At 38.2% G+C, this 24,299-nt stretch overlaps 1 protein-coding gene across 2 annotated transcripts in view; it reads left to right on the top strand.

The window, feature by feature from the left end:
• The window catches only part of LTA4H (leukotriene A4 hydrolase), a 35,220-nt gene extending 11,348 nt beyond the window's left edge, over positions 1-23,872 (top strand). The window contains exons 5-19 of one of the 2 annotated variants that reach the window (XM_005571913.4): positions 2,121-2,225; positions 3,202-3,254; positions 5,444-5,516; positions 5,778-5,918; positions 7,110-7,133; positions 7,577-7,647; positions 9,037-9,148; positions 9,732-9,876; positions 10,874-10,977; positions 11,858-11,928; positions 14,711-14,765; positions 18,416-18,511; positions 20,851-20,933; positions 21,605-21,709; positions 23,600-23,872. In XM_005571913.4, the coding sequence (XP_005571970.2) occupies positions 2,121-2,225; positions 3,202-3,254; positions 5,444-5,516; positions 5,778-5,918; positions 7,110-7,133; positions 7,577-7,647; positions 9,037-9,148; positions 9,732-9,876; positions 10,874-10,977; positions 11,858-11,928; positions 14,711-14,765; positions 18,416-18,511; positions 20,851-20,933; positions 21,605-21,709; positions 23,600-23,717 (1,356 nt within the window). In that variant the 3' untranslated portion in view covers positions 23,718-23,872. The remainder of the gene's footprint in view (positions 1-2,120; positions 2,226-3,201; positions 3,255-5,443; positions 5,517-5,777; positions 5,919-7,109; positions 7,134-7,576; positions 7,648-9,036; positions 9,149-9,731; positions 9,877-10,873; positions 10,978-11,857; positions 11,929-14,710; positions 14,766-18,415; positions 18,512-20,850; positions 20,934-21,604; positions 21,710-23,599) is intronic. The other variant, XM_005571915.5, reaches the window with a different exon arrangement.
• Positions 23,873-24,299: the final 427 nt, after the last annotated feature.

Here is a 24,299-nt window from a genome sequence, read left to right as displayed (position 1 = left end):
CTAGAGCTAGAATTATTTTTCTTAATGAAATTCTACCTGAAATATGTAAAAGAAGAGGCTGTGGCACTCATTCTGAATCTCTACTTTAAAGGCAGTTTTAAACATTTTAACTGTGAAAAAAAGGAAATGGAAACCAATCTGACTTTTAAAAAGGAATTCAGGGCCAGGCGCGGTGGCTCATGCCTGTAATCCCACCACTTTGGGAGGCCGAGATGGGCGGATCACGAGGTCAGGAGATGGAGACCATCCCGGCTAACATGGTGAAACCCCGTCTGTACTAAAAAAATTACAAAACATTAGCTGGGCGTGGTGGTGGGTGCCTGTAGTCCCAGCTACTCAGGAGGCTGAGGCAGGAGAATGGCGTGAACCCAGGAGGCAGAGCTTGCAGTGAGCTGAGATTGCACCACTGCACTCCAGCCTGGGAGACAGAGTGAGACTCCGTCTCAAAAGAAAAACCCCAAAAAACAAAAGAAAAAAAAAAGGAATTCAGAATCCTGGATTTAAAAATAAGAACTTAGGAACAATTTTTACTTAACTTTTAAAAGTTGACATTTGCAGGATTCAAGTTTCTATAAATGCATTCTGTAGCCATATAAGCCTAGTGGGCATATATTCCAGACTTGTCTGTATGCAATTCCAACTTATTCCCTTGGTGGGTACTGCTAATCCTTTTTGGAAAAGGTGGACTGTAATTACTAAATAATCACTATCCCAGATGCTAGACCTACTTAGACCGAGCAAATAGAATGAGGACCAACCCATATTTATGGGGCCTTCTTGCTTCCCAAATAGTTCCACAACCAAATTACACCTAGGATAGTGCAATGATATATTATACTTGGAGGCAAAGAATTCCAGGGCTCTGGCTCTTGTCCACCACTTAATAGCTGTGTGAAGTCCCAGCTACTTGGGAGGCTGAGGTGGGAAGATCACTTGAACTCAGAAGTTCAAGGCCAGCCTGGGCAACATAGTGAGACCCCATTTCTAAAAATATAAATAAATAATGATGTGACCCTTGAACAAGTTTTATGACCTCACAACCTCATTTGGCACATGTATATAACGTATCACCACCTCAATGAAGGGAGGTGGCCGAACCAAATTATTTCCTGAACACTTTCATGCTTTAGAATCTATAATTGTTTTAGCCCTGGTTCAGGAGCTTCTAATTCTGTGCCTGCCTCAGTCACAGCTTTGAGTCCTGAGCCATGCAAGAAGAACATGAAAGTCTAGCCCCTGCTGGAATGTATTCTTGCTTGATCGTTAATACTTGGGAGAGTCCTTAATTCTGGCATTCGTCAGAAATCAAACTTTCAGAATCATGGAGCTAGGATACACAGTTTAATGACCATATGGTTTGCCCCATAGGGGTCTTTTCCATATGGATTTCCAGAGAAAATTATTTGACAGTTTTTAGCAATAAATTTTAGTTTTTCAGTTACTACTTTTAAAGCGTTCCTCCATTTGTAACTCCAAGTGTGTGTTTTCAAAACAAAATTGTTCAAAACCATTCTGTCCTATAGTGAGTATATAACATCCTTTTGAATCTGGTTTGTGAGTGTAGGGGGAGCAGGGATGGTGGCTGCCATTGCCAGGGATGGTGCTGGGTACTTTACTTATATTATTTATTCCTTGCAACAAGCCTTTGAAGTTTTACACGTACTTGATGGGGAAACTGAGGCTCAGGGGGTATATTTATTTGCCCAAGTTTGTGCAGTTAGTTATTAGGTGGCAGAGCTGGGATTTTAATCCAGTTTCTGCCAAAACTCTGCTCTTAATGTGCATGGGTGAATGGATAGAAATTTCACATTCACTTTTAAAGAAACCAGTTTCCTATATTGCTAATTTTATTTACAAAACTGATATGTATATGTGTGAATGTGTGTGTATATATATACTTTTTGTGTTTATATATATGTGTGCATATATATACACATATATACACATTGTGTCCGTGTGTGTGTGTATATATATACTTTTTGTATATGTATATACCTTGTGTGTTCATAGTCTGTTTATTAGATGATCAAGAAGGGGAGGAAAAGGTTATTTTACGTATATAGTTTAAGACACATAGAAGCTTTTATTTATGACTAGAAATGATTTTTCTCCTTGATTAGGTGTCTGTCCCTAAAGAGCTGGTGGCACTTATGAGTGCTATTCGTGATGGAGAAGTACCTGACCCAGAAGACCCAAGCAGGAAAATATACAAATTCATCCAAAAAGTAAGATCCTAGGGTCTAGATTTTTGTTTTCATTGGCGGTAAACTACAGTTAGCTTGTACACATCCAGAGGGCAAACTTACTTTTGAAATATTTCAGAATTTTGAGAACAGCTTTTGGTTTTTGTCTTCATTTCTTTTTCTTTTGTGCTTTTAAAGGGTTTTGTTCTACTTACAGATTGTTGTATTGAAGAGAGGGTTTGCTGTAGAGACAGAGTAGGGAGTGTGCCTGTTTTCATTTTCCCTCACTCCAGTCAGGGGCTGGCTTCCTGTTCTTTTGTGTTCTTACGCATTCACCTGCCCTGGTGCTACAGTGGGGGCAAGTGGCTGTTGAGAGTGTTACAAAGGGAGGAGTCAAGACCAAAAAACCACTCAATTACCGTCCTGGTCATTAGACATGTATCTTTGACCTTCAGTGTGTATGCATGCGGGAGAGAGTGTGTGTGTGTGTGTTTTCTTAATTGACCTCACAATGGATAATTTGACTTCCACTGCAGCTTCTGTGGTTCCAAGCTCCCATAACTTTGGCATCTACTTATTGCCGGGTTACTCTGTGTGTCTCTGCAACATGCCAATAGTGCTTTGAAACATAAAGGAATAAAAAAAGAAAACCAAAACCTTTTAAAAGTCAGGAGGAAAAAGGCAAGCACATGGGGAAAGCACTTCCTGTAGGTTACTTTTTGAGAAATGCTTAAAATGCACCTTTTAATAGCATGTGTGATCTTGTTTTTCACGTGTGAGAAGCTTTTTGTTCCTAGCAGAATAAAAGGCAAATAGATGTTTTGAACAATGTTTTGTATCACAATTTCAAGCTATATGTTAAAGATGAGAACTATTTCAGAAGTATAAAAGCAAAGTTATCACTACTAATATTAGGGGATTTAAAAGGGAATTTACTTAAATATGAATTGTCTTACTGTGTAACATTTGTGAACACTAATGCAAGCACGTGGTGTGTGTGTGTGTTTGCCCTCTTTAGGTTCCGATACCCTGCTACCTGATTGCTTTAGTTGTTGGAGCTTTAGAAAGCAGGTGAGCTTTTGGAAAAATTTTCAGGTTTGTGGAAAGATCAAAACTGAGGCATCTTGAACCTCTCTCAAGGTTAATGGGTCGATCATTTGCGTATTTCTCAAGATATCGAGCTGAAAGCTCTAGAAAAATTCAAATCTAAATATAAAATGTAGGCAACAAATTAATTTTACATTTAAAAATCTTGACCAGTTACCCCTTAGATTTTTCAAGTATTGTAAAATGAGCGTGCTCTTACCTTTAGAGATCTGAATTCTCATGTAAGCTTGAACAGGTCACTCTCTTAATCTCTGTTTCCTTATCCTTGAATTTATAATGTCTGACTTTCTACCTCATAGGGTGGTTATGTGAAACAAATGAGATAAAATATATTAAAGCACTTGGAAGCCTACAAATATTACATAAATGTAATATATTTTATTAATATTTTACCAGTAGAGTACCCTTCCTTCTTCTTTTTTTTTTTTTTTTTTTTGAGACGGAGTCTCGCTCTGTCACCCAGGCTGGAGCGCAGTGGCCAGATCTCAGCTCACTGCAAGCTCCGCCTCCCGGGTTCACGCCATTCTCCTGCCTCAGCCTCCCTAGTAGCTGGGACTACAGGCGCCGCCACCTCGCCCGGCTAGTTTTTTGTATTTTAAAGTAGAGACGGGGTTTCACCGTGTTAGCCAGGCTGGTCTTGATCTCCTGACCTCGTGATCCGCCCGCCTCGGCCTCCCAAAGTGCTGGGATTACAGGCGTGAGCCACCGCGCCCGGCCCCTTCCTTCTTCTTAATTTTTTGTTCACTCTCAGTTTTAAGCACACTTAGCGGTTTTTAAATGTGCAGTTCAGTAGTGTTGAGTATATTCACATTGTTGTGAAACAGATCTTCAGAAATTTTTCATTTTGCAAAAGTGAAACTCTGTACCCATTAAACAATAGCTACTCTTTTCCCTCACCCCCCAGTCCTTGGTAATGCCCATTCTATTTTCTGTTCCTACGAATTTGACTACTTTAGATACCTCACATAAGTAGAATCATACAGTATGATTTTATCTCTTTGTGTCTGGCTTATTTCATTCAAGGTATAATGACCTTAAGGTTTATCCGTGTTATAGCATCTGATAGTATTTCTTTCATTTTCTATTTGTTTCTTCTTATATAAGAGTATTCAACCTTTAAGTGCATAACAAAGTTTATACCCATTCCTGTTCTAGAATAATCTTGTAGAACAAGATTATTGGGCTCTGTGGCTCACGCCTGTAATCCCATCACTTTGGGAGGCCAAGGTGGGAGGATCGCTTGAGCCCAGGAGTTCGAGACCAGCCTGGGCAACACAAGTGAGAGCATGTCTCTACAAAAAAAATCAAAAATTAGTCGGGCATGGTAGTATATGCCTGTAGTCCCAGCAACTCAGGAGGCTAAGGTGGGAGGACTGCTTGAGCCCAGGAGGTGGAGGCTGCAGTGAGCTGTGATGGCCCCTCTGCACACAGCCTGGGCAACAGAATGAGACCCTGTATCAAAAAAAAAAAAAAAAAAAAAAAAAAAAAAAGGCCGGGTGCATTGGCGCACACCTGTAATCCCAGCACTTTGAGAGGCTGAGGCGGGCAGATCACGATCACGAGGTCAGGGGATTGAGACCATCCTGGCTAACACGGTGAAACCCCGTCTCTTCTAAAAATACAAAAAAAAGAAAAAATTAGCTGGACGTGCTGGCGGGTGCCTGTAGTCCCAGCTACTCGGGAGGCTGAGGCAGGAGAATGGCATGAACCCAGGGGGCGGAGCTTGCAGTGAGCCGAGATCACACCACTGCACTCCAGCCTGGGTGACAGAGCAAGACTCCATCTCAAAAAGAAAAAAAAAAAAAGAATAGTTTCTTATGAGTTGTGACTGGGTTTCTATAGTTATGAAATTGAGAGATGAAATGGGACCCTCAAGAGGTCTTACAAGAGGCAATAAACTAATTGGGGACACTTTGTGTCTTGGTTTTTTTCCTTTGGCCCAGCCTGTACCTCCTTAGAGAGCTGCATATCTGTTGCTGCATATACAACAGCAGGTTTGCAGCTCAGGCCATGTAACCTCATCCCTTTCCCGTAAGCACATGGTAAATGCACTCTCACTGTAGAGGTTTGTCTACAAGACATTAAATACTTTTTAGAACCAGACGAATCATTTGCTGTGAATTTCTTTTTTATTAAGCTTTTTAATCTTGCAGGCAAATTGGCCCAAGAACTTTGGTGTGGTCTGAGAAAGAGCAGGTGGAAAAGTCTGCTTACGAATTTTCTGAGGTTGGTCATGCAGTTTTCCTTTTAGTCACCGTGATAGACAGTAGATTGAAGATTTTGAGTGTGAAATGTGATGGTTTTAAGTGATACCGGGAAAGAATCAGATTGTCTTTTATGTAGATGTGCAGTTGCTACATTCTTTTTATCATTTTCATTTAAAATTAGAGTCATTAACTTGTAACCTTCATAGAAAGCAATATACAATTTTAAGAAATGTACAATGGTGATAATTAAGACATACAAATATATGTGTTGATTTTTCAGACTGAATCTATGCTTAAAATTGCAGAAGATCTGGGAGGACCGTATGTATGGGGACAGTATGACCTATTGGTCCTGCCACCGTCCTTCCCTTATGGTGGCATGGAGAATCCTTGCCTTACTTTTGTAACTCCTACTCTACTGGTAAGTGTAAATATTTCTTCATTTGAAATTGATGTCTTTCAAAAATAAACTTAGCTAGAAAAAACCTTAAAAGTCCTAATAATATGAATATATATGTAAAGAACCTTAGAGTCCTAATAATGTGTATATATATAAATCTTTTCGCTTGTTCATGTAACCCTTGTTTCTAATTGTATTGTTTATTGTGGTTATCACAATCTCGTTTTTTTGTTTTTTTGTTTTTTTTGAGACAGAGTTTCGCTCTGTTGCCCAGGTTGGAGTGCAGGGGCGCAATCTTGGCTCTCTGCAACCTCTGTCCCTGGGTTCAAGCGATTCTCCTGCCTCAGTCTCCTGAGTATCTGGGACTACAGGCGCGCACCACCATGCCCAGCTAAGTTTTTGTATTTTTAGTAGAGACGGGGTTTCACCATATTGGCCAGGATGGTCTCGATCCCCTGACCTCGTGATCCACCTGCCTTGGCCTCCCCAAGTGCTGGGATTACAGGCATGAAGCACCGCACCAGGCCTCCATCTTGTTTTTGAAAGGAAAATAATCTGGCCATTTGGGGAAGGAGAATATTATGTTCACGGTATTTGGGGATGTTGAGCATGGGGGTGCTATGTAACAATTCATTGATAAATTATGTATCTAGACAGACTATACCAATTACACTTGGTGTGTAGGTACAATTTAAAAAAAAAAAATCAGTACACCATGTATAGGAAAGGATTAGGGCCATAGTACACTGCTATGTTTAATATGCCTGTGAGCTACTTTAAATTCTTCCTAGAACCTAAGTGAGTGATGGACTAGCAAAAACATAAATAAAATACAGCACAGGACACATAGGACCCTCTAAAGTTTTATTAAATATATTTTGGGTAATAGGTGAGAAAGAAAGTGAGGGGTAAATAAGAGCAGATGTAAAAATGGAAGTAGAAGAAATGTTTCATGGAAGTTAGACACAGATAGACTGGCTTTCATTGTATTGCAAAAATTCCCTAGAATTAGGGCAAGAAAGAATGACGCTAATTTTTAGTTCCGTATTTTTTTGCTTTTTCAATTAAGGTCTCTTTTACCTTCTTTGAAGTGCTGTAGTAGAAATACAGTGGACCACCAGTGCCAGTATGCTAAGTGTTTAGGTAGGCAGTCTTTTAGATAGTGTGTAATTTGATTACTAAAATACTAAGATAATTTTCTTTTTTTTGTAGGCAGGCGACAAGTCACTCTCCAATGTAAGTTAAACTTTTTCATTATGGCCTTATCTTCAAGAAGTATTAGTTCAACTGATTTTAAAATAGCCCTTGTATTTTTATGTTTAAGAGATGGTTATAATGGACAATTTGGGGACTCTTGTTGTATTATATTAACAATTATATTTAATAGATTTAAGAAAAATTTATGGTTTGATCTTTTCATATATTTATGAAATATTTTTAATGCAGTGATGTATCTATTTAATATTTTCTAAGTAATTTTTGTTTTCTAATTACTTTATGCCACATTTGAGTGTATGTGTGTGTGTCTTTGGTTAAGTTAAAGATTTTGCTGAACTGAGTAACTCCCTGAATACCTCAGCTAATGTTTTCAAAAAATTGAATAACATGGAGTGTTTAGAGAATGGGTTGTTTTAGGTTAAGATAATCAGTCTTACTATTGATCACACTGTTTTCTTTAGGTCATTGCACATGAAATATCTCATAGCTGGACAGGGAATCTAGTGACCAACAAAACTTGGGATCACTTTTGGTAAGATTTTTGTTATTATGTCTTTATTGGTTCTTGTTACTGATTTTTTTTTCCCCTGCCTCCTACCACTCTGAATTGTTTTGTGTGTATCTCTTGTTTTTCTTTGTTATCATCTCTTTGGTAGGCAAGAATTTTTTTTTTTTTTTTTTTTTTTTTTTTTTTTTTTTTGAGATGGAGTCTCACTTTGTCACCCAGGCTAGAGTGCAATGGTGCGATCTTGGCTCACTGCAAGCTCTGCCTCCCAGGTTCAAGTGATTCTCCTGTCTCAGCCTCCCGAGTAGCTGGGATTACAGGCACGTGCCACCACGCCCAGCTAATTTTTTGTATTTTAGTAGAAATGGGGTTTCACCATGTTGCCCAGGCTGTTCTCGAACTCCTGAGCTCAGACAATCCACCCGCCTTGGCCTCCCAAAATGCTAGGATTACAGGCGTGAGCCACTGCGCCCGGCTATTTTTTTTTATTTTTTTATTGGAGACAAGGTCTCACTCTGTTGCCCAGGCTGTAGTGCAGTGGTACGATCTCCACTAACTGCAACTCCAGGGTTGCGATCCTCCCTCCTCAGCCTCCAAAGTGGCTGAGACTATCGGCACATGCCACTATGCCTGGCTAATTCTTGTATTTTTTATAGAGATGGGATTTCACCATGTTGCCCAGGCTGATCTCGAACTCCTGAGCTCAAGTGATCCGCCCACCTCAGCCTCCCAAAGTGCTGAGATTACAGGCATGAGCTGCCATGCCCAGCCAACAAGGATTTTTTTTTTTTTTTTTTTTTTTTTGAGATGGAGTCTCACTCTGTCATCCAGGCTGGAGTGCAGTAGGGCAATCTCTCTGCCTTCCTATTCAAGCGATTCTTGTGCCTCAGCCCCGCAAGTATCTGGGACTACAGGTGCACGCCACCATGCTCAGCTCATTTTTGTATTTTTAGTAGAGATGGGGTTTCACCATGTTGGCCAGGCTGGTCTTGAGCTCTTGACCTCAGATAATTCTCCCGCCTTGGCCTCCCAAAGTGTTAGGATTACAGGCATGAGCCACTGTGCCCGGGCAACAAGGATAGTTTTAAAAAATTCTCTAACACTTATTACAGTGTTAGGTTCAGTCTAGGTGTTGTTTATCTAGTTCCTGATGAAAGTGGGGAAAAGTTCCACACTTTTAACATATGGACATGCAAGAGCAGAACCAGGGCTTAACTTTCTGTGCTGCCATCTGCTGGACTGGGCTTCCCATTGCTTTGGATTGACTGCCTGGGAGCCAGAGTGGGCTTAGAGTGTAGTGGTCATGCCTTACAACTGCTTTCCTCTGTAGAAAAGCCAAAAAGAAAATATCTTGATTGAAATATCTTTTCTTCTCAGCTGTGTCCGTGTTTTTATTAAAAACATTTTTTTTTTCAGGTTAAATGAGGGACATACTGTGTACTTGGAACGCCACATTTGCGGACGATTGTTTGGTGAAAAGTTCAGACATTTTAATGCTCTGGGAGGATGGGGAGAACTACAGAATTCGGTAAATGAGTCAGTTTTAAAAACCTTCATCTGAAGTTGTATAGGTGTTAAAAACTGAGTTTTTATGAAAGCATCTTTACTGTGTAGCAACCAAAAAGTCATTTTTACAAGTGTGGAAAGTGAAGTCGATGCTGGTATAACACTGTATTGATCTGCACCATTCATTGTTCTATGTAAGGTAGTTTTGATGACTTGGTCTAAATAGGGAGCTATGGGACCTCACTGGGCCTTTGCTATTAATATGGCTGTTTACTATGTTTGAATTTTATTTGGTATATTTATGTCATTTTTAAGTGTTGTCTCCTGAAAGCCAAATTTGCTGACTAGGCATTAAATCATTTTTTTAATCTTTTTATAAGAATAAAGCCTGTATTATTGAGCAAGAAACATCAGAGAATGTTGTGTAAGTAAGCATTCTATTAAACTTCCAGAAGTTTATGCCAACATGTCCTAGTATTCCAGTCTCCAAGTTTTAGATTCCCCTAAAGTTACACCACTGAGTGAAGTAATACTTCTTATTAGCTTATTTGTGTGGTGATAGCAGTCTTTCTATATGTTTCTCCATGTTATTTCATGTCTTGCAGGTAAAGACATTTGGGGAGACACATCCTTTCACCAAACTTGTGGTTGATCTGACAGATGTAGACCCTGATGTAGCTTATTCTTCAGTTCCCTATGAGAAGGGCTTTGCTTTACTTTTTTACCTTGAACAACTGCTTGGAGGACCAGGTAAGTAGTTGGTATTTTATGATTTTTGTTTTCTTTTTGAGGGCAATGTGAAAATTAGGAAGAATTGTAAACTATTGTTTTGTTCCATTTAATACTTCTAATTCATTCTGGATGTAGCTGCTGAAGAAATCTGTATTGTTTTCTAAGTTATCTCTTGACTTAAAACCATTAATAACCTCTAAGGTTTAAATTATGCTGCTTCATTTTTTAAACAATCTCATCAGTTTTTGAAATGAGGATAATAGTATGTACTCCCTGAAAACATTTCTATGGTACAGAAGTGTTTAAGAGTAACAAGTGAAAGTCCATCAACCTCTTTCCATTCCCCAGGGGTAACCACTGTTAGCAGTTTAATGTATATGGCTCCAGATCATTTTCTAGGTGTAAATTAACAAACAGACACATAAATACATATAGTTATTTTAATTACAAAAATGGATCATGCTATATATTGGCTCAACATTTGTGTTTTGTTTTGCTCGGTATTTCACATACACCCATCTATGTCAATACATATAAATCTGCCTCATACTTTTTAATGACATCATACTATTTCACGATAAAGCTATGCTGAGTTATGTACCCATCCCCCACTGATAGACATTGAGGTGTTCTCCTTGGTTGGTTGACTGACTTGGAAGGCTGTCTGTCACCTGAATCCATTCTGCCTGTCCAGTCTTATTTTTCTTTCTAGTCATATGAAGGTTATAGCTTTTAGAACTTGGGTTATGCATTCCTTTTCTGTGTCTTCATGTGTTATCCCCTTACCTATAATTAGAATTTCTCTTCTCCCTTCCACTGAATTACATATATTCTTCAAGGCCCAACTTAAGTCCCACCTCCTTTTCTGAACATTCTTTCACTCTGAAAGTCCTCATAGATTTCCCTATTCTCTGAATGTTCTCTGTTCTCTGTGGTTAATAGTACAGTGCCAAACACACACACAAAATGTCAAATAATTACCTTTCTATGAATTGATTTTCTTTTTTACTCTTAGAGCTTTTCCTAGGATTCTTAAAAGCTTATGTTGAGAAGTTTTCCTATAAGAGCATAACTACTGATGACTGGAAGGATTTCCTGTATTCCTATTTTAAAGATAAGGTTGGATTTAAAAACCTTTTCTATTTTTCATTCTCAATATATCTCTATTTATTGACTGATTAGGTTAACTTGAATTATCTAATAGTAGTATTGGTTCAGAACTTGTTTTAGGACTCAACCTCTCATTGCATATTTTTTCTGTTTTTTTTTTGTTTTTTTTTTTTGTTTGAGACAGAGTCTGGCTCTGTCGCCCAGGCTGGAGTGCAGTGGCCAGATCTCAGCTCACTGCAAGCTCCGCCTCCTGGGTTTTCGCCATTCTCCTGGCTCAGCCTCCCGAGTAGCTGGGACTACAGGCATCCGCCACCTCACTCGGCTAGTTTTTTGTATTTTTTTAGTAGAGATGGGGTTTCACCGTGTTAGCCAGGATGGTCTTGATCTCCTGACCTCGTGATCCGCCCGTCTCGGCCTCCCAAAGTGCTGGGATTACAGGCTTGAGCCACTGCACCCAGCCTATTTTTTCTGTTTTAAATGTGATCTTAACCACATGAACTACCTGTAGAATTTTCCTGTTTCAGAGAGATCATCAATAGTATGGTTCAGAATTTGATTTTTTACAAGTGCTTAATTTTCCTGTTTTAATTATTTAACAGCAAACTAGTGATTAATATAACTTTTAGAAGATAAAGCTAGAAGAGGTAATGGATATATTAATTAGCTTGACTTAGTTCATATTGAATATATATATCAAAACATCGCATTGTGTCACATAAGTATACACAATTATGATATATCCATTTAAAATATGAATGTTTAAAAAAGTGATTTAGAAATTATCTTGATTTGGCAGATTAGACAAAATTATATATCTAAGGACTTATAAGTTTTTTTTCCAACAGGAAAGGGCATTCTGTTGTAAACTGTGAATTCTTACTATTCATAGGTTGATGTTCTCAATCAAGTTGATTGGAATGCCTGGCTCTACTCTCCTGGACTGCCTCCCATAAAACCCAAGTAAGTAGTTGCCTGCTAATGCTTTCCTTCTCATTCTCCTAACTCCTAGAGAGCCTCAAAATATCTCAAAGAGTAGTATGCCTTCCTGAAACTGTTACTAGTTAATGATGAGAGCAGAGTTCTTAGGTGTTTTGGCCTTCACCCTGAGGCCAAAAGAATAATTTCCACAGTTTGCAAATATGATTTTTTACTTTAAGTAACTGAGTGCCTCCTTTCTGCACAAGGATGGTGAGGGATTTAGAAAAGAATAAGCTATTGTATCTTCCTTCAAACTTCTGCAATAAAAATATTTTATAAGTATTATGTTAATTACAACACTTATAAGTTATTATCCCCTTTTCCCAAGGAGGTAAGTTAGGATTAGCTAGGTAAAGTGGCTTGCCCTAGGTTGCACAGCTAGTAAGTAGTAAAAGTTGAGATTCAAACCCTGGCAGTCTTATTGCCTCTGGTATACTGCTTTCTTTCTTTTTTCTTTTTTCTTGGAAACAGGGTCTCACTCTGTGGCCCAAGCTGGCATGCAGTGATGTGATCTTAACTCACTGTAACCTCTGCCTCCCGGGCTCAAGTGATCCTCCCACCTCAGCCTTGCAAGTAGCTGGGACCACAGATATGCACTACCACACCCAGCTAAGTTTTTGTATTTTTGCTAGAGGTGGGGTTTCACCACATTGCCCAGGCTGGTCTCAAACTCCTGAGCTCAAACGATCCACCTGCCTTTGTCTCCCAAGTGTTGGGATTACAGGTGTGAGCCACTGTGCCTGGCCTCAATATACTGCTTTTTTATACTGAACCCTCTCCTTCAATTGGACCTGAACCCTGGTCTTTCATGAGTTGTGTGAGGACACTGACCATGGCATGTTCCAGTCTCTTGTTGCCTTTCTTTTGGATCACCAAAATTGCCTACCAGCTTCTCTTACACTAAACAGGCCAGTTTAATTGATTTGCAGGGAGCAGCAGGAGAGAAGCTAGGAAACAAGATGAGGCCTGGTCACGTTTGTTTGTACAGCACTTTAAACAGCCAGGCTGAGAAGTGTTTGGTTGAGAAGTTACTGGGAGTTTTGAGTATGGAACAGATGTGGTCAGAGTGCCCCACTGACTGGGCAGTTCTGGTTATCATAGGCTGTGGTGGGAAACAGGAGCTCAGATAGGGAGGGGTGATTACAATAGAATGTTTCGAATTTTGTTTTGGAAACAGGTGGCACAAATCGTCAGTAAACCCTTTTAACGTCTAAAAAAGGTAGCAGCTCCTAGCACTTCATTAAGAAGTGCCATACATTATCTCGTTAATTCTTACAACAGCCTTACCAGAGATTATGAGGACCTGAAGTAATAAAAAGGCAGTGGGAAAAGAAAGGCGTAACTGAGAGGAAAGACGTTTTCGGGCTAGAATCTATTGGCCACTGATTGGCTGTGGTGAGAAAAGAAGAAATTAAAAATGACCGAGCAGAGATGTAGTAAAGATTCAGCTCAATCCAGCACACATTTATTGTCAGGCACTAATATGATGAATAAGGAACTCACAGAGCCAACTTGGATGTGTCAAGTAATTATAATACAATGAAAAGTATTTTTTTAAAAAATATTAAGTATTGCAGGTGAGGAAACTATTAATTTTAATGGTGATGGATTTGGACATTGTCGTGGAGATGACTTACAAAGAAGAATACAAGAAGTAAAGTTTAGAACCTTAGAGGATCTTCATTTTAGAGCTGGGACAGAGGAAAGGTAGCAAAATAAATGGAAAACTAAAAAGAGCTTTCAAAGGTTAATTCATTAAGAAAGCTGTGGGAAGAAATAATTTAAAAGTGGTATGGAGAGTGGTCAGCAGTCTGGTGTGCTGTACAACTATGAGGAGCCTGAGAATAAAAGCATAGAATTTGGAGTTTGGAGTCTTTCAAGGACTCTAACTTCAGGGGCCTGATAAAGTCAAAAGACAGTTCCAGGAAGTTTAGGAGTGGAGAAGTCTCTGACGGTTGCTTTTAAAATTAGAGAAATCTGGGTGGAAAATTAGTTCTTCGAAAGGGTTTCTTTGATATCACCACTGCTAAGGGATCTTTTTTGGGCCTTGGTTCATTCTAGATCCCTTACGATTACTTTCAAGTAATACCAAAGTGCTGGAGGAACCCTGGAATCATTCCCGTACCCGGGATTCTGTAAAAGAGTATCTTAGAAAATCTCAAACCACAGAAAATCCTCTTTTGATAATGCTCTCATCATTTGTATATGATTTAAATATCTGAGTCTATCCACATCTCTCCATTTCTACGACCACTGTTCAAGTTCAGTATCACGTCTTCACACCCTGGAAGGCGGTTCTGGCACCCAAACTGTGTACTTGTATCTGTTCTGACTTCTTCCAGCCACTCTCCACACTAGAGCTCGAGTAAATCCATGAGAGCAAGGACTTTGTGTTGTTCGTCTTGTTGTCTTGAGTGCCTAGAACTGTTCCTGCCGTATAGTAAATATGCTCAACTGATTCCAACTACTTTCACATAGACTACTTGAGCACATGACACTCTTTTGCTGAGGTGCTTTGGCATTCTTTCTAAAAGATAGATGAGTGTTTCATTAATGTGGTATCCATTTGGATTTGTGAGTTCTTGGATGATGCCAGTAGTATGTAAGTTAGGTAAAGTATTTTCTGTTTTCATCACTTTGGAGTTTGTTTTCCTTATTTAAAAAGGACTTTGAAATTTAAGTATGTACCGTAGCTTTAAAACTGCATTTCTGCAAAAGCATGTGCATTTTTATACAATTTAATCTTTACCTTTTATCTTTGCAGTTATGATATGACTCTGACAAATGCTTGTATTGCCTTAAGTCAAAGATGGATTACTGTAAGTAATAATGTGTGATTTTGATTCCTTTTTGAATTGTGCAAATATGTCTTTACTCATGAAGCAGGGAGGGTATTTAAATCACAAACAGTTATATTTGGAAAGGCTATTTGAAAGTCAGGTTTATCTAAGGTGATATTGTATCTACTCTCAATATAGAAAATTAAGGGTTTGAGACAGGGTCTTGCTCTGTTGCCCAGGCTGGAGTACAGTGGCGTGATCATGGCTCATTGCAGCCTCAACCTCCTGGGCTCAGTCAGTCATCCCACCTCAGCCTCCTGAGTAACTGGGACTACAGGCATCCGCCACCATGCCTGCCTAATTTAAAACTTTTTGTACAAACAGAGTCTATGTTGTACAGGCTGGTCTCAAACTCCTCGTCTCCAGTGATCCTCCCACCTTAGCCTCTCAGAGTGCTGGAATTACAGGCATGAGCCATTGTGCCCAACCTAGAAAATTAAGTTTTATGGGGGGAAAAAATAGATGTTAAAGGCATTAATCCTGATTTTTCTTGCTGCTTAACTCTTGAAAAAAAGTATGCAAAAATATTTGCATCTTACCTTTCTTCTTTTCCTTTTAAATCATTTATAAGATACTGCTTCCGATACAGCAATTTCACATACCAGGTACATCTAAAATGATCTTGGGTGACCAACTGCTGACTATTAGTGGTAGAAAGAATCGAGGCACTTTTGCTCTGTCAATAACTTTGTTCACTTTCTAGGAAGCTTCTTAAAGAGGAGCTTCTTCATATATGTACTAAAATATAATCCTTTACTGAAGCCAAAGTAAGAATGTGCCCTCGATAATTCTTTAATGAAGAATAACAGAAAATTTAGGAATACTTTTATTCCTATTAATTTGCAACAGATTTATAATGTTTTAAGTAATATCAACTTTTGAGTTCAGGGGGCACATGTGCAGGTTTGTCACACGTGCATATTGTGTGCTGCTGAGGTTTGGGGTATGATGATCCCATCACCCAGGTACTGACATAGTACCCAATAGTTTTTCAGCCTTTGCCCTGCTCCCAGTAGTCCCAGCATCTATTGTTGCCACTTTTATTTCCGTGAGTACACCGTCGTTTAGCTCTCACATATATGTGAGAACATGCTGTATTTGGTTTTCTGTTCCTGTGTTAATTTGCTTGGATAATGGCCTCCAACTGTGCAATCAGTTTAGCAATTGCCTTTTAAAACTTGTTTCTAAAGTTTACTTGACCATTATTTCTTCACATCTTTCTATATACAAAATGCTGCATCACACACTATGAAAAATACAGAGATGGACTTACCTTTGAAGCATCTATTGTTTAATTAAGACATTAGATTCACACAGAAATAACAAATGCAAAGCAGATCACCTGAGCCCAGGGGTTCGAGACCAGCCTGGCCAACATGGCGAAACCCCATGTCTACTAAAGATACAAAAACTAGCCATGTGTGGTGGTGCACACCTATAACCCCAGCTACTCGGGAGGTTGAGGCACGAGAATTGCTTGGACCCACGAGGCAGATGTTGCAGTGAGCTGAGATCACACCATTGTACTCCAGCCTGGGTGACAGAGCAATTCTCCGTCTCAAAAAAAAAAAAAAAAAAAAAAGTTGAGAGACTTTTGAAGTTTAATTTTATAACTAAGAACTTGAGAACCGATTAGACGTGGAGAAGAAGAAAACGGAGTAGAAAGCTCCAGGTATTGGCAGAACATCCTTAGAGCCAGAAGACGGAAGAAAAACGAAATCAGGAGTAAGGCAAATCAGGAAAAATGGAACCAGAAACCAAGGGAAGCAACACTCCAATTTAAAATAAAATATAAGCATCTTTTTGGAGACTTTTATAACATCATAACAAAGATAGAGCATTACTAATTACTATTCGGATCTAAGGTCAAGTCTGTTTGTTGCGGATTTTTTTTTTTTTTTTTTGGAAGAAAGTAATAAAATCTTCTAGTAGCTACCTATCAGAAAGGTAGGCTGGTTGTGTCCATAGATACTTCACCTGTCAATACTTGGCCTGGAATAGTGTTGAGTTTATATTGGAGGAATGGTTTCATTGTGTGCTTTTTCAAATAAGGCTTATTTCTGTCCAAGAGAGACGTCTGGTAACACATCTTGCCACAGATAATGCTTTGTTCTTCTATAATACCTGTGTCTTGAACTTTATGTTTTGTGTAGTTGACAAACTTGTCACGAAGAAAAGTATAAGAGATTCCTGTGGGAAACAGGATTTTTTAACAGTGTGTGTTCGAATCCTCTGCTTTAGTTTGAAAAATGTATTCCAGCTTATTTGGTGCTAGATAAAACTGCTAGTAATTTCTGCTCAAATATTCCTTTGGGCCCAGCAGTTAAGGTGGATAATGATCAACTCTTCAATATTAGTAGAAACAGGCAGTGTTAGAAACAGATTCAGGACACTGTATTCACTAGTGCACTCTTTTCCTTATGTATTTTATTTCTCAATGATTTGTCTTAAATAGTAAATACATGCAAAAGAATATTTATAACATATTTCTAAGTGTAAAAAACAATTGTAAAGCAAGACCTGTGTGACGCATCACTAGCATAAGAAGTCAAATCTTGCCGATACCTCTGTAGCATCCCTCCCCATCTTATTCCCTTCTCCACCCTCCTTGCTGACCCATCCAGGTAACCATTGTCCTGAATTTTGGTTTATCATTCTCTTGCTTTTTATGTTTTTACAACATAAACATATCCTTAATTAATATATAGTTTAGATTTGCAGGGTTTTGCACAGAAAATGAGCTGGAGCTGTACATTCTCATATTAAGGATAAGTTGTAAAGGGAAAAGAAGTATTGCTATTAAGGAGAATTCTGAAGAGGGGAAGATGCAAAATATTTCTTTAAAAGGGTATATGCCTATGCATTAAATTTAGTGGAAGGATATATAGAAACTATGAATATTGGTTACTGAGGAGTAGTACTTGGAAACAGGGAGCAAAACCAAAAGAATTTTTCCTTCTGTCCTATTTGATTTTTTAGTATTTGCATGTATTTCTTTTAAAGTAACAAAAGCCCTAGTTTAGAAGAATATAAAACTAGTTTTAAAATATTTTAAAATCCTTATTTTGATCAGCTTTATTTAATATTGCTTAATCATCATCTCAAAGATTTTTGAGAGTAAATCCAAATTTGAAAAGTGCAGACTCATTTTTGTTTTTCTTAGATGGTTTCTAGATTGAGTGGGGAAAACAGAATATGTGGGGATGGAGGAAAACGTTAGTTTATGGTCTTATGAATTTATTAATGTAATATTTAAAAATACACAATTTCATTCTTTACATTTTTGAATTGGTCTATAAATTAGTCAACATGCATACATTTTGAAATGTTTCTTTGCTTTGGAAATTTCTATACCTCAAATGGTACAATGAATGTTAACAGTTTCTTCCACTCTTCCTACCCATAATCTACTTTTTCTTAAGTAATATAGATTCTAGGAGTCATATCAGCTATTTAAATTATAGTAACTCAATCTCAGGATTACTTAAGTAACTCAGGCATAAATTTATTTTGAATAATCTTATGCATTCATATGGTTCTTTTTCTCAATTTTTACTTGTGTGTTAGATAAACCAATAAGTATTACTAAATTGTACTTGAACAAAAATAACTAGCTAAATTTATTTTAGGCCAAAGAAGAAGATTTAAATTCATTCAATGCCACAGACCTGAAAGATCTCTCCTCTCATCAGTTGAATGAGTTTTTAGCACAGATGCTCCAGAGGGTAAGTACTAGCTCAAAAGCTTAGAAATTAAAATGGACAGAAAGGCATAGCATTTATGTTCTACCCAACTTGGCAAAAAGATTATTAATGTGGAAACTAATGGGGAAAAAATCATTTATAAAACTCATTCATTTCTTTAAAAAAGCTTACTGTGTTTTATATTGTGCTAAATATGAAAATATGTAAGAAAGGATATACCTTATCTTCAAATAGCTTATAGTCTTGTAGGAAGGGGAACACATGCAAAATTTAGCAATAAGCCAGGCGCGGTGGCTCACATCTGTAATCCCAGCACTTTGGGAGGCCAAGGCGGGCGGATCACTTGAAGTCAGGAGTTCGAGACCAGCCTGGCCAACATGGTGAAATCTCGTCTCTACTAAAAATACAAAAATTAGCTGGGCATGGTGGCAGGTGCCTGTAATCCCAGCTACTTGGGAGGCTGAGGCAGGAGAATCACTTGGACTGGGAGTCAGAGGTTGCAGCGAGCTGAGATCACACCCATCTACTCCAGCCTGAGCAACAGAGTGAAACTCCATCTCGTAAATTTTTTTTTTTAAATTAGCAATAAAAGGAGGTATACTTTAGGTGTCATTTGGAAAAACTTAATTAGTGAAAGACTCTCTTCCAACTGGGGGCATCAGAGAGGGAATTTTGGAGGAGACTTGATTTGCACCCCTAGGGCTAGCAGGAGGTAGAAATTCAAGGTGGAAGGAGCAGCAAGGGCTGGAATTCGTCTGCAGCATTGCTGGAGTAAACAGTAGCACTGAGTAAGGAAGTCAGTGAAGGTAACACTAGAAAAGCTAGTAGAACCAGATGTGATGACTCTTGAATGCTAAGCTAAGAAATTTTAGATCTTACACTGATCAGGATGAAATGCTGGGTTGTGAAAACTAATCTGGGGCCATGAAGGCTGCATGGTGGTGAAGTTACTAGTTGGGAGACTGGCAGGAGTACTGGACTTGAGAGAGTGAGTTGCAGGGAGAGGAGAGAACGAGACGTGAGAAAGAGGTTACATAAGGTGAAAGCACAGAGCTCTATGACTGATGGGATATAGGGGTTAACAGTAAAGAATCCTGCAGATTTTAAGGTTTTGAATCTAGAAAATTGAAAGAATAGAAGAAACCGAAAGGAGATGCTACATTTTGAGATAAACCAATGACTGGATTTTAAAGACTTCTATGAAAGGGAAGTCTTCAGTCTAAGCACCTTGAGAAGGAAGATTTGGAGCGGAATTTCCTGTGGAATTGATGCAAAAATTAGGAATAGGATTTTGAGGCAACAAGGGCCACATCAAAGTAAGAGGGAATCTATTTTTAGTGCATCGGATCATCATGGTTTCATAAATTGCTCTACCACTGGTGGGTGGCCTAGGGTCACAGAGAGAACATGGTAGGGTGATTCTGGAATGGGTATGGCAAAACTTAGGGCAAGTCGGGGAGCCTTGGAGATGACCTTAACCAGTTGGTCTACCAGGGTGGACTTGGAGTTGCATGTGTCCATAAGGGGCTAATGGACTAAATTATTTGCATCAGGGTTAGTAGTTCATGAGAGCACAGATGGTTAGTGAGCGTGGAGTCCTGTAAGGTAAGGAGGTCGTGGTCGGAGGGGAGAGTTATCATCTACCTAGAGGCACCTCTGCCTGTACTCACAGGCACTGCAAACTCTCTGCTTGTCCAAACTGAACTCATCTTTTTTCTTTCCTTCACCCAAATTTGTCCTCCCTTTTAGGGTGAGTTAAGGTAGGGATAGGATGCTTATGAAACCCCTGAAATTGTATACAGAAGTTTGTATTCGTGTAGTAAGTGTATTTTCACCCCTACGGAAAGAGTCCACATTATTCATCAGATTCCCAAAGAGGTCTATAATACCAACATTTAAGAAGTGCTAGGGATGTAGATAATTTGAGAGGGATTTCAGGGGAAATATACAAAGATAAAGCTAGGGGGAATCAGGCAAAAAATTAAGGAACTATGATTTAATCTGGAGAATGGAATGCATTTAAGATATATAAGGTATGGAGAATAACTAGAAAAAGTCTAGGAAAAGTCTGAAAGATAATATTTATACATGCTAAAAAGTCTAAGAAGAGCAATTCTCATTTAATTCTGAGTACTTCACAAAGTAAATTATCCCTGTGCTCCCAGTAGAATATCCTCATCCAGAATAAGTTTGCACAGAATTTACTTTAGTGTGCAATTTGTTTCTTTTATTTTTATCTAATTTATTTCTATATTATGAAATATTTAGGATTTTAATCTGGCTATGCATTTCTCTCCAGCTCCTTTCTTCCAAGGAATCCTGTTGAAATGATACGGTATACTTCTTTATTTTGCTCTTAGGCACCTCTTCCATTGGGGCACATAAAGCGAATGCAAGAGGTGTACAACTTCAATGCCATTAACAATTCTGAAATACGATTCAGGTACATCATTTTAACTTGTCTCTGTGGAAGAAAGCAGAAAATTCCTTTGAAAGGTGGAGAAAGGGAATGCAGAGTATGAGACATACTTGAGTCTTGAGAAGTCCTTGTCAAACTGACTGCTTCTGTGTAAATACTTATAGTGATATTTAAGGAATAGTTGCAATGTGTAAGCTGATAGTATTAATCTTTTCATTAGACTTTGCTCTAAACCTCTCTTACCTTAAAAGAAAAAAAAAATTAGAATGAAGGATTCCGTGGTAAATAGGCTTTCTCCACAACCAACTAAATCTACTTTGAAATGGGAATAGTTAGAAATATTTTATTCTATTATATGTTAATCTTTCTTAATTCAAATTTGTAATGTGAGGCTTAAACCAAAGTTCAATTCCTTCAGAAATTGCATTTACAAGGTATGTGAGCACCTACTGATCCAGACCTTTTAAAATATATGATCTTTTTCAAGAACTGGCTCCTCTTCTTTCTCTTCACCAATTATTAAATTGTATATATAAGGATTTGAGAGTCTCAGAATCAAGACATACCATAAAGTGGTGTACAGTATAACTATAGTGGGGTTATTCATCACTACAGAAGTAATATTAAGATATACCTGTCATATCCTGCCCCTTCCTCATTTTCTACCCCATGCCCCCCCTAAATCCTCCTTTTAGATGGCTGCGGCTCTGCATTCAATCCAAGTGGGAGGACGCAATTCCTTTGGCGCTAAAGATGGCAACTGAACAAGGGAGAATGAAGTTTACCCGGCCCTTATTCAAGTAAGAACCCACTCAGACTGTGCTTTGAATTCATCTAAGAAATAGGAAGAAAACTCTCAAATGTTTAAACATAATCTATATGGCAGATATTTTTTGTTAAAGTTTATCAATATAATTTTGGAATAGGGATTCACACTTACAAATAGTTGAAATTTGAAATAATTTCATTCCTTTTTTTAGAAACATTATATATGGATTACCTATTTTGAGCCAAATAGAGTTAGACACTGATGAAATGGAAATAAATCAAAGATAGGCTTATATACACAAAGATTTTTAAAGGCAACTAGAAGACAGTTGGTAGGTAGGTATAGACAAGAAAGAGAGTCTGAAGTTAAATGTAAGGAGAAATAAGCAGATAAAGCTAACTGTTTTGTGTTCAAATGTTGCATAGAGGTCAAAGGTAGGTTGCTTGACATAGTAAAGGAATGCTTGGTAAGGGGGGGATAAGTTGTATCTTGACAGCAAGATACAAGTTAAGAATATCTCAAGAAAAAAAAAAAAGAATATCTCAGTGAAGTTCTTTATCTATGAATTTTGTCCAAATTCTGGGAAAAAAAATCATTCCATAAATATCCATGATTACTTTTGTTTGCTTTTCATTTACTTCACAAGTATTTAGATTGGTGCAAAAGTAATTGTAGTTTTGGCCATCAAAAGTGATGGCAATATAATAATAATATCATAAAACTTGGCAAAATAAGTCATTATCTCTTTTTTGATGTGACCACAAAATTAATTTTTAAGTATATTTTATATGCTTTCCATAATTAAAACCCATCTAGCTTTGAATTGAGTCAAGTATACTTTAAATAGGTTTTTAAATAAGAGTATACTTGGGCTGGGCGCGGTGGCTCACGCCTGTAATCCCAGCACTTTGGGAGGCCAAGGCAGGCAGATCACGAGGTCAGGAGTTTGAGACCAGCCTGGCCAATATAGTGAAACCCCATCTCCACTAAAAATACAAAAAATTAGCCAGGTGTGGTGGCTGGTGCCTATAATCCTAGTTACTTGGGAGACTGAGGCAGGAGAATCGCTTGAACCTGGGAGGCGGAGGTTGCAGTGAGCTGAGATTGCGCCATTGCACTCCATCCCCTCCAGCCCGAGTGACAGTGGAAGACTCTGTCTCAAAAAAAAAAAAAATGAATAAAATAAATAAGAATACAGCTTTTGTGGGAAAAATAAATATTTCTGTTTTATGATGTTTATAGTAGTTAACATTAAAAATGACTAATCCTACCTTTTGTATGGTAGGTCCTGTTTAGTGTATTTATTATTTATTATTTATTGTTTATTTATGTATTTATTATTTATTATTTCACTGTGATCAGGATTTTTACTCTCAATTATTTGAAGTTTTCAGAAATTCTATTTATAAATTTAGTGTTTTCATACTCTTAAAATCTTGATTAAAAAAATTTTTTTAAAGCAGTTTTTAGAAAGAAAGCCTTTGAGGCACAGTCTCACATACTGGGCCGATATTTAGCCAGTAGATTAGAGGACACTGTTCAAATAATAAAATACTTCCATGCTGCTTGGTAAATAGCCACTGGTCCCAGCCACTCTAGCCCTTCCCTGTAACTCGCTGCAAAATGTCTGATCTGCCAGTATAAGGGCCAGTCTCTGGTACAGAAGGAGGCCTCTGGGACCCTGTGGCAGGACCATACCCATCTGATTGGCTGGGACTGGTACCTTATTTGGGTGACATTGGCTGTCACCCCTGCTGACATCCTTTAATTTAATCTTGGGTATTGACTTATGTTCTTATTCTCTTTCTCCTTTCCTTTTCCCCTCCTCTGAACCCCTTCCCTCCTTTCTTTCTTCCCTCCCTTTCTCCTCTTCTGTCTCTTTCTCGCCTTTCTTTCTTTTCAATTTTTTCTTTTTTGGCAGGGATCTTACTGCCTTTGACAAATCCCATGATCAAGCCGTCCGAACCTACCAAGAGCACAAAGCAAGCATGCATCCCGTGACTGCAATGCTGGTGGGGAAAGACTTAAAAGTGGATTAAAGACCTGCCTATCGATGATTTTAGAGATTTCTCTTTTTTAAATGGAATTCGTAAAGAAATATAAAACTTCAGCTCACAATTAAAACTGTCTTTTTAGTTTTGACTTTTTATTGTTTTGTTGGTGATTTTACTAAAATAAAGTTGAGGTACTTCTTATAGTGGCATATTCTTTGTAAATTTTAACAAGGTTTAATCTTTTGATTTACAAATTTAAAGATTTTAAATTAGCTTTATATTAATTTTCTCCCAGTATGATCACAAAATATGTCAAGGTAGTATTTTACCTGATATATGATTTAAATTCATTAATTTGAATCTGCTGCAGATTCAAAAATTCAACATGATTAGGATTTTGCTTTGCTTTTTAAATAACCTTAAACATGAGGCTGAATGCGGTGGCTCATGCCTGTAATCCCACACTCTGGGAGGCTGAGGCAGGTGGATCACCTGAGGTCAGGAGTTTGAGACCAGCCTGGCCAACATGGTGAAACCCCGTCTCTACTAAAAATACAAAAATTAGCTGGGCATGGTGGCACGACTGTAATTCCAGCTACCCAGGAGGCTGAGGGAGGGGAATCACTT

This window comes from Macaca fascicularis, chromosome 11, assembly GCF_037993035.2.
Source record: "Macaca fascicularis isolate 582-1 chromosome 11, T2T-MFA8v1.1".
Classification (NCBI taxonomy): domain Eukaryota; kingdom Metazoa; phylum Chordata; class Mammalia; order Primates; family Cercopithecidae; genus Macaca; species Macaca fascicularis.
Note: the sequence above shows the minus strand (reverse complement) of the source record. Positions and strands in the feature narration are given on the sequence as shown.